Source organism: Dendrobium catenatum, unplaced genomic scaffold, assembly GCF_001605985.2.
Source record: "Dendrobium catenatum unplaced genomic scaffold, ASM160598v2 fragScaff_scaffold_726, whole genome shotgun sequence".
Classification (NCBI taxonomy): Eukaryota; Viridiplantae; Streptophyta; class Magnoliopsida; order Asparagales; family Orchidaceae; genus Dendrobium; species Dendrobium catenatum.
Window position 1 is genome coordinate 718,570 of NW_021319188.1, and position 10,820 is coordinate 729,389.

The 10,820-nt window shown below is 34.7% G+C and overlaps 2 protein-coding genes across 2 annotated transcripts in view; one reads left to right on the top strand and one right to left on the bottom strand.

Annotated features, from left to right (window-relative positions):
- The window catches only part of LOC110098017 (dihydroceramide fatty acyl 2-hydroxylase FAH1), a 14,448-nt gene extending 9,083 nt beyond the window's left edge, over window positions 1-5,365 (top strand). Inside the window, exon 8 of the mRNA XM_028696279.1 lies at window positions 5,209-5,365. The gene's annotated coding sequence lies outside the window, so the exon portion shown is untranslated. The remainder of the gene's footprint in view (window positions 1-5,208) is intronic.
- A 237-nt stretch (window positions 5,366-5,602) lies between these two features.
- On the bottom strand, window positions 5,603-6,471 carry LOC110098006 (protein P21). The gene has a single exon (XM_020824698.2). It carries the CDS (start codon window positions 6,462-6,464, stop codon window positions 5,736-5,738), a length of 729 nt encoding a protein of 242 aa, XP_020680357.1. The 5' UTR covers window positions 6,465-6,471; the 3' UTR covers window positions 5,603-5,735.
- Between the last annotated feature and the right edge of the window lie 4,349 nt (window positions 6,472-10,820).

Here is a 10,820-nt window from a genome sequence, read left to right on the forward strand (position 1 = left end):
CTCTTATAATTATATATATATATATCCCATATAGTTCTGCGTCTGGGTACAACCACATACTCGTTGCATAATTAAAACGAAGTGAAAGCAGTATATCTCATAAAAAAATGTAAATTCAATTGTACTTTTCCTAACATCCATGTCTTTGGCTCAATCACTATCATTATATGGTACAAGTTTGAATCATTAAATAATCAATTTTATATTAATATTTATATTTATCTTTTTTAATTAATAGATATTTATATTCAAAAAAGTTTAGAAAATCTTATCTGCTATGTTAGAGATTTTCTTTGCAGAATTGTATAAATTTTTTGCTTTGGGTGTTCTTATTAACAGGTGTCTTTATATTAAGCTCGTTCTACAATGTTGGAGACTGGAGGGCAGAGAAATCGCTGAAAGTAACGCCGCTTTTCAAATCCATTTGCTATCTCCAGCTTTTGCTTTGGAGTGTCAATGTGTTGATGGATCAAGTTCTGATCTGATCTTAATTCAGTCAATTTGAATTCGACATGTTTAATAAATGGTTCAAAAATATCAATTCAGACATGACTCGCTAGTAACCCGAACTCGACCAATTATCTCGTTTTAGTAACAAAAATTTATAACTTAAGTATAAAATTTAGCATATTTGATAAAAAAATAAGAAGATTATATCTATAAAGTATATATATATATATATAGTCAATTTTGGGTCAACTTGAATTTGATTTATTTATTAAGCTAGTCAACTCAAACTCGGATTTTTTGGATCGAATTAAGACGTCGTTTGGGACGGTTTTCTTACTGCTTCTTAAAGTAGTTTTCTAGTACAAAATTTTTAATATTTAAACTAAAAAGCTGCTTTAAGAAGTAATAAGATAGCCGTCTCAAATAAAGTTTAAATTAGACCTTTTTTTTGTGACACCCCTAAGTTGTTGTCATCAAAGCAATCATTAGTCATACCTATAGCTTTCAGTTATGCATCGCAGTCTAACTCATATTGAGTAGCAACCTTCATTTTATACGTTAAGATCATAATTGCCTCATTTTTTTCTACAAATAATTAAATATATATAATCCATAATATTATTTTTAAAAAAGTTGACTGAATTTTTATTTTGTCTTTTTTTTTTTCTCTTACAACAATTTTAATATTTTGATATTTAAGACGTTAGAAAATTTAAATACCACACCATATGACGCCTATGTATAGTGCAGGGATTGAAAAGTTATTTCAAAGCACTTTTAAATGATATTTGCTCTCTTAGGCTTGGATTGAGACAGCTTTAGGCCATTATATTTTTCTTAATTTTAAATTTTTTGATTAAAAAATAGATTTATAAAGCAGTAAGAAAGCTGTCACAAACGAAGCATTAGTATCACAATCTAAACCCTCATTTTGTATATCATAATTGTTGTGTCCCGGAATATTTGCGGTGTTAGAAAAGTATAAATTTTAACGTCTTAACTTTGTACGAAGATCCAACATGCAATCAGATATGAGATAGGGTGTAGTATTCATAAGATACACTAATATTTTTACTTGGAAAATCCTAAAAAGGGGAAAAATCACGGCGCCAAACCTAGTTTGAATGAAAACACTATTATTTGCAATCAATTACAATCGAGGCCCTTAGTTGGGGGAAGGTCTTGGCTTGATGTATAAATATACATCATATAAAGTGTATTACATGATGTGACTTTGAAAGAATCACTATTGATATGTTTATTTGGTCAGCAAAACTATAGTCGACGTGCGACAAAAGTCAGAAAGATTGTAGTATTGTAAAGGTGGTCGGAGGGACCGTAGTAGGCGGGTGATAGTGGTCAGAAAAGACAGCTGTCTGGCGACGGAGGTCAGAAGGATCGTATTCGGCAAGCGACAGATGCCATAAAGATTGTTGTTTGACGATGAATGTTGGAAGGATCGTAGTCGGCAGACGATAGTAGTCAGAAAGACTGTTGTCTGGTGAAGGAAATCGGAAGGACCATAGTGGTGACGGAGGTCGGAACTATGACGATGGGCAGAAGTTCGGAATCAAGTAGAAGTCCAACGAAAATCCGACGACGGGTAGAAAACCTAACGACGTGCCCCCCCCTTTTGGGGGTCTATTTATAGTTTTTTTAGAGTGACATGGCTAGTAAATAGAAGAAAGATCATTATAAATTGAGAGTGGTTTGAATGGACAGTCGATGTTTAATCCCTTGATCGTGGAATGTTTATTGGGCATTTGAATGCCTTAGTGATGTCAAATTTTGACGATCTTGGGCTCGTTAGATTCGTCCCGTCATTCCACTCGATTCGACCATAAGAATGTCACGTTTGGAAACTCTTTAGTAATCCAAATTATGGATTGAACCTCTTTCAAATGCACTTCGGGTCTTTGATTTGGACTCATTTGAGCTCGGAATGAGTCGAATTTGGTCCTGTTGGGTTCGTATTTTCGAGACGTTCAGTTTGACAATAAGTTTGCTGAAATCATTGTTCAGACAATCTCCGATTTAATTTTTGAAGTTTCCAACTTGATTTTGCCTCGAGATTTGTGCCCGATCAAGATAATTTTTTTGATGATATATCAATTACATAGTCAATGTATCATAGAAATGCCTTCATTGCTTTACAAGTCATGATCCTTAGAGTAAATCTCTTTTATCGGGCATGAATATTAATACTCCTAAGGGTCTTCTTAATATGCTAAGTAGTGATATTCCTAAAATAGATAATGTTGTAAGTCCGATAGAGTAAGGCTTCATTTGGGATGATTTTTTTATTGTTTTTGAAAACAATTTTTTTTTTAATAAAAAATAATTTAATTTTTGTACTAAAAAATTGATTCAAAAAACAGTAAGAAAGCCATCCCAAACGAAGCCTAACTCTGATTACTTAAACTGTGCTATCTCATTTATTTCTTTCTATAAGGAATTTCGTTTGATTTTATATTTGAAATTTAATGATGTATTAATCTTTATTTGTGTGATATATAATATATAGGCAACCGTTATGCATTTTTATATTTATAGGAATATACATATCACTTCAACCAATTTAATCCTTTCAATAATAGAAGATATGCGCATGATTCATGCAACAAAATCAATAAACCCCAAGCATTATTAACTAAAAAAATCATTTAAGAAAAAGCCAAATCTAGCTATTGATAGTACAACAATGAACTCAAACATGATGATCACCAAGCTCCAATAACAATTGTTAGAGCACCTGCTTTAACAATTATGGTCGTTAATCAAGGTTCTGCCTTAGCCACTCTCCTTGTTGTCATATGTCCGTCGTGACCCTCGATGCTTCATTCGCTCTCACGGAAGTTGTTTTTCCACTTCTTATCTCTTTTTCTTCGATTTTCTTGTAGGTTTTTTTGTTGCGTTCATCTGATTTTTTCACCTTCGGCCGCTTCTTTGGCTTGAATGGCACTCAATCGGTAGAACGACCCTAAATTTTTAAATGGGCAAAAGAATTCTCGTTCCTTTTTAGATGCCCCGTCCGGGGCTTCCTTTTATTTGGCTTTTCTTGAACTTAAAACCACTACCCATTGTAGGTTACCATGGCTATATATTTCGAAAGAAGAGATCCTTTCTCTTGAGGCCATTTCATATATGCTTTGATTGTTAAATTCCCAAGTCTTCAACCTGTTCTAAACTCAGATTCACAATTTTTTTCTTTAATGTCAAGCTAATCGGTGATTTTTCGATTACTCTCTTGAATCCTATGCGTGTTTTGATTAAGCTAATGAATTAATTGGATTACAATAGAGTTTTTTCTCATCCCCTTTTCTCTCCTCATATACTTGACGGACTGAGATCGCTATTTAGTCGCCATTAAAAACTAATAACACTATTTCGTCTAGATCGCAACCCTTTGTTGCTTGTGTGATGGATGAATTAGAAATCACAAAATGTTATCCCGAACATGTGTGGCTTGGCCCTGAAAATTTTGGATATATTAAATATGTTGAAATAGAGGAGTTCCCTTCCTTTTGTGATCATTTCTAATATTTGGGGCATTTTAAAGTTAATTGTCATATCCTTCACCCCCATTTAAATAAAATTTCCATGAACATCCCAAAGCCAATATTTTTTGTTGATAAGGGTACCAATAATTTAGATCATAAGGGATGTTGTTGCTCAAGAAACTGTGGAAATTCTTAATATTGTTGACCCAGTGCTGGCTCATGTTATGGGGTCTTCTGATGTTTATCAGGTATAGTTAAATGTGCCTTTGGGAGATGTTGTTGACTTACTTGTGCAGGTGCCTTTGGGTCCTGGGGCGGAACCAGCCTTTCATCTTAGGGGGGGCCTTGCGATTCACGAAGCCAGATGAACAGTTCCTCTCTTGCGCGAACGACGAATCACCGAGCTTCCACGCAAATCACCGAAGCCCTGTCGTGACTGGCGTCGTGCTTTGTTCGTGGATTCGGCGGGTTAGGGCAAAGGGGGGGGGCAAAATAACAAATTTATGGGGTCAAGTTACTAATTGCCCTTCTCTAATAAATTTTTTTTTAAGGGGGGGCAATTGCCCCCCTAAACCGTGAACAGTTCCACCCCTGTTTGGGTCCATCTGATCGTATGATGATGCCTGATAGTTTGAATGTTTCTAATAAAGTGCTTATAATTGACATACATATTTTCACTATTTCTGATGATGCGTTGATTGATTTGGGTTTGGTGAATTCGAAGTTGGATTTGCATTATAAAAAGAATATGATTGATCATTTTGTTTGGTTAGCTAAATGTGATTCATCATCTAATGAGGGCTTTGAGGAGGGTAATGATGGGCTTTGCAATGGCTCTCAGGAGGTGCATGATTTGAATGTGGAGCTAGTTGATAACGAGGGATTTTGTTATGTGTTGGTTGGTTTGGTCGTGGTTTAATTGGCTTGGGTTATCGTCGTCTGGTTTGTTGGTTGTTTGGCTCGATACATATCCCAGATGTCTGGTGTGGCTTGTTGATTCGTTATTTGGCTTGTTCTATAGCATGTTTGTCTAGTGTGTGCCGTTGGTTTGTCTATGTATTTTTCTTTTCTTTTCTTCGTTGGCTTATTCATTTGCTTTGGAGCTTCTTCATGCATGATGTGGAGCCGACTTTTTGGATCTTTGCTTGTGGGATTGATCCATCTTGGCTCCAGGGGGTTGCCTTTGATTCTGTTCTAGTTCATCCTTGGTGGTTACTAGTTATCTATGGGGTAATGTTTTGGCTTTAAACTTTTGCAGGTCAAGTTTCAATTGTTTCAGCAGCTTCCTGATCATGCATGTCCAGTGGATCCAAGCCTTATAATTTTGAAGAAAAAAAGATATATTTTTTAGCACAATACTTTATTGTATATATATACATCATTTGTTGTAATTTGCCGACCCATATACTTCATTAAGTTTGTGCATCATCATAAGAGTTTTTTATTTAAATTTTTTATAATAAAATATCTCATATTGAAGCACACGTTTATAATTTTAAAGCACAAAAATAAATCCATTGTCATTGACATATTTAGCTTGATTTAGACTTTATTTGGGACGACTTTCTTACTGTTTCTTAAAGTAACTTTTTAGCATAATTTTTTTTTTAAAACTTGTGGCTTTTACAAACCAAAAACTCTTAAATCATACCTTTTAAGATACTTAAAATATAAAATATTCAAAGTGTCCTTATTACATAAAATAAAGTATGAATGTTTAAGCTATCATAGAAGACAATGATAGCCAACAAATCAAACATGGACACCATTGCACATATATATTGCTTATGTTGCTGAATCGAGAAGATTTACGTGCGACGCCGTAGGGCAGAAGGTGACTCTGTAGTTGGTGCCGCCGGGGCAAGTGAAGGTGCTTGTCTGATCGTCCTTGGGATAGCTGTAGGCGTCCGGGCAAAGGTTCTTGAAGAACCTCGAGTAGTTGGTCGGCCCACAGCTGCCGGAGTTGCAGCAATACTTATCCGTCTTAAACACAGTGCAGGCATTATTGCACCCTCCGGGAGCCTTCAGCTCCGCCGGGCACTTCCCAATGATATCCGCCGCGCATCGGATTCCGTGGCAAGACCTGCTTGGCGTCGCCGGGCTGAAATCAAGCCCGACGTTGTACCCGTCGATGTCGGAGATGTCAAAGAAGTCGAGATTCTGGAACTGGTTGAGGGAGAACTCCGCCAAGGTGTTCGGCGGCGAGCCGTAGGCGGTGCAGGAGAGTTTTCCGCCGCAGTCGCCGGTTTGGCAATGACCGTTACCGGAGCGGTCGAAGGAGCAGCCGGTGCGTGCCCACACGCGGCCGCCGGTGGTCCCGGCCGGGACGTTGATGGTCCATGTTTGGCCTCTGTTGAGCTGCTTGCCGCCGCCGGAGGGGACCGCGGCGGCCCAGACAGTGTACGAGCATTGGTTGACGATGGTGAAGGTGGCGGCTTTGAGAGGGGTTAGGAGGGTGAGGAAGGCGAGGGGGAGGAGGATGAAGGAAATTGCTATAGAGGTGGTGGCCGTCATATTTGTTTGATTAACTGTACTGAATTGGGATTGAGGATCCTGATCGTTTATATATATAGAGGAAGCTGCAAGCTCTTAAAGAAAAGTCTGATTTTTATTCTGTGATGATGCGTGGAAAGGGTCGAGGAAGGAAGCTTTCAAAGTCTAGATGGTAAACACAATTCCACGCAACGTGTGAAATTTCTCGCATGAGCGAATACTATTCTCAGTACATAAAATATAATATGGTGATCTCCCCCAGGGGTGTCAATATTTGATCTGATCCGAAAAATTTCGGATTCGGTTCAACTCGTTTATCATACGAGTCACAAGATTCCAATCCATTTACAAAAGGATTCGGGTTGACCAGATAACCTGAAACTTACCTGGAATGGACCCCCCATCCAGCCTGCATTTTGCACTCGTGTGAGTCGTGTTTGAGAGTCCCACACCTGCGGTCATGCTGACCTTGCCTGCGTCCCGCATAGCCTAGCTTGCAGTTCGATTGGTCGCCCCCACCCAGCTCGTGTCCTGGTCGGTCCCGAACATGCATGGCAGCATACGGGTGTCCCGTACCAGCGTGAGTCGCTGGCCAATCACCTTCTACATCACAATATTCTTTTTTGTGAAATTATTATGAAAGGGGACTTAATAAAGGAGGATAGGATACATAAAGTTAACCCCATCCTTCAAAATTGATCTATTTTTCAAGTCCATAATCACCCTCTTAGCTTAATTGTATGACTCATAAGAATAACATAGTCTATCCTAAGAAATTTTTCATAATTTTTTTAAAAACTCCAAGATAATAGTTTTAATAGATAACAATTAATTAAGAAAATAGTTTTAATAAATAAAACATAGACCTTGTAAATGAGATATAGTTAGCGCAACTCCAGTCGAACGTCATTTATTTGTTTGTAGCTTCGGCGAACGTCCACCAGAATCGCAAATGGAGCATATTTTTGCGTTTTATCTCGACTGTGAACAGTGCGATGTTAATAATGGGGTCGCACTGTCACCCAAACAACAATCGAACGTCATTCTCACACTCTTATTCATAAATATAAAAACTGAGATGAGAAAGAATATATACAAAATATTCTTTTCTGATGTTAGAAATGATGTTCGGTTGAAGACGAATTACTATTTGATATGAATATTATGGTATTTTTAAGTAGAAAATAGATTTTTAGGTTGGATATGCCCTTATCTCATTACTTGAAGAAAAAAATGACTTAAATTATCATAAGTATCATAATTTGAATTTTCTCCCATTGTGGTTGAATCAGTATCGTCCTTGTTGAGCTATGATTTCTTTTCATTTTAATCTTCTTTAAAATATTTTGAACCATTTCGTTCAAGTAAGTACCTGCCCTATTTTTTAATAGGGAAGACTATTCAAAATTTCATTAAAAAATAGAGATGAATATTGCACTCTGTGTTGGAAACTTGAAGTTGCAGTAGTTGATTTCACCATTTTTTTTGAAGCTATTTGCAAGTCAAGTCTTCCACATTGCTTAATATAAAATCTATGTAGTTCTTTTATTAATAGAGGTCATGTTGAAAATATAAATCAAAATTTATTTTTTTGTATGTAGGAAATTATATGGAAGATATCTCTAGAATATGAAATAAGTTTTGGTAGTTATTAGTTGAACTTTTATTATGGAAATACTTCAAATGAAGGAAGAAAAAACAGTGCAGAATTATTTCACAAGAGTATTGACTATCGTCAATCAACTACGAAGGTATGGAGAAAAATTATAAGATGTTCGAGTGATAAAAAATTCTACCTTCAGTAAATGATAAATTTGAGCATATTGTAGTAGCTATTAAGGAAGCTAAAGATTTAGAGACAATGATTATTGATGAACTAATGGGCTCTTTAATGACTTATCAACAAAGAAAAAATAATAAAAAATATGATACTATTAAACAAGTTCTCCAATCAAAGCTCTCATTAAAAGGTGACAAAGACGACACAAAAAATAAAGATAATTCAAATGATTGAAACATTTATAGACAATGTCGTGGTCGAGGTTGAGATCGTGGTTGTGACTTTGGAAGAGCCTAGGATGTGGATGAGGACACGGTGGATATCAAAGAAATAATGAAGAAAGTCAAAACTCAAGAAATGAAGAGTGGAAGAAAGAGTCAAGATATCAAAGGTACAAAAAATCTCATGTTCATTATTATATTTGCAAGAAATTTGGTCATTATGCTAGCTTTTGAATGTTATCATAATCAAAAGAAAGCTAACCTCATTAGAGAAAAGAAAGAGAATATAGTTTTATTTTTAGCATTAAAAGGAGAAAAAGATGGAAAAGAAAATAATTAGTATTTAGATACTGGATCAATTAATCATATGTGCATAGATAAAAATATGTTCATAGAAATGGAGGCAATGGAGAGTCAAATTTATTTTGACGACTCTTTAAAAATTCTGGTAAAAGGAAAAGGTTAAATCCTTATTTTTCTTAAAGATGAAACTCATAAATTTATTTTTGAAGTTTATTATATGCTGCATATGAAAATTAATATTTTAAACTTGGTGCAATTACTTGAGAAATGATTTGACATTCATATGAAGGTTAAAAAGCTCACTATTAAAATTAATTCAAATGAATTAATTGCCGAAGTAGAGATGATAAATAATAGAATGTTTATTTCCTAATATAAAATATAGAGTAATGAAATGTTTAAAGATATGTGTGAAAAATCCATCATGACTTTGGCGTATGAGGCTTGGGCATTTAAATTTTAGAAATATAAATAATATATCGAGAAAAGAAATGGTGCATGGGTTACCAAATATAAATTATCCAAATTAAATTTGTGAAAGATGTGTATTTGAAAAACAACTTAGAAAAAATTTCCAAATGAAGCAAGCTTTAGAGCAAAGATGCCTCTTCAATTAATCCATAGAGATATATGTGGACCCATTGCTCTAGTATCTTTTGGTAAGCATCGATATTTATTAGCTTTTATTGATGATTATTTGAAAAAAAAATATGGGTTTATTTTTTGAAAGTGAAGTCAGAAGCTTTCATTATGTTTAAAACTTTCAAAGCAAGTATAGAGTAAGAAAGTGGATTTTTAATAAAATCCATCAGATCAAATCGAGGAGGTGAATTTATGTCCAAAGTATTCAAGAAATATTGTGAAGAGTTTGACATTCGACATTAGTGACAACACCGTTTTAACCCATACAAAAAGGAATAGCAAAGAGGTAAAATTGCAATATTCTTAATATGGTACAAAGCATGATCAAAAGCAAGTATATGCCTAAAAAATTTTGGGCCTAGGTGGTTACATGTGTTGTTGTCTATACACTCAATCGGTGCTAACCTCAAACTTACAGAATATGGCACCATAAGAATCATGGACAGAAAGAAAGTCAAATATATCTCATTTGAATTGAAGGTGTTTGTGAGCATTGCTTATGCGCATGTTCCTGAACAAAGAATGACTAAGTTGGATGATAGAAGCTTCAAACTCATCTTCATCGGATATCAAGTAGAATAGCAAGTATCTATGAAGCTACAAGATGAAGAAAAATTATCTACAAATTTATAAGATTCACATTCTCCAAATACTTCAAAAAATAATAAAAAACAAATGAAAGGAAGACATGAAATTGAAGAGTGCTTTATGAGGTAACTGACGAGCTTCATTTTATGTGTTTACTTGCAAATAATGTACCATTGGAATTTGAAGAAGACATAAAACATGAAAGATGGAGATGCGCTACGGATGAAGATATCAAATCTCTAGTAAAAAAAAAAATACAACATGCGAGCTCACAATATTACTAAAAGGACATAAAGCTATTGGTGTAAAATGGGTATACAAAGTAAAGAAAAATGTGAAAGTTGAATTAGAAAAGTATAAGGCACGTCTAGTAGCAAAAGTATACAAGCAGAAAGAAAGCATCGACTACAATGAGGTTTTTGCTCCTATTATTCGTATTGAAACTATTTAATTAATTATTTTTTTACTTCACAAAATAATTGGTCTATTTATCAAATGGATGTTAAATCTGCATTTTTAAATACAATCATTGAGGAAAAAGTGTATGTCAAACATCTATTGGGATATATTAAAGAAATGCATGAATCAAAAGTTTATAAATTAAACAAAACTTTATATGGGTTAAAATAAACTCCAAGAGCATGAAATACAAAAATCGATTTATACTTCAAACAAAATGATTATATCTAATGCCCTTATTATGAGAATGCACTTTATGTGAAGAAATATAATTATGAAGATATATTACTTGTTTTTTAATATGTGGATGATCCTATTTTTATTAGCAATAATCTACTTTTATACAAGGAATTTAAGCAAGCTATGGTATTGACATGACAGATT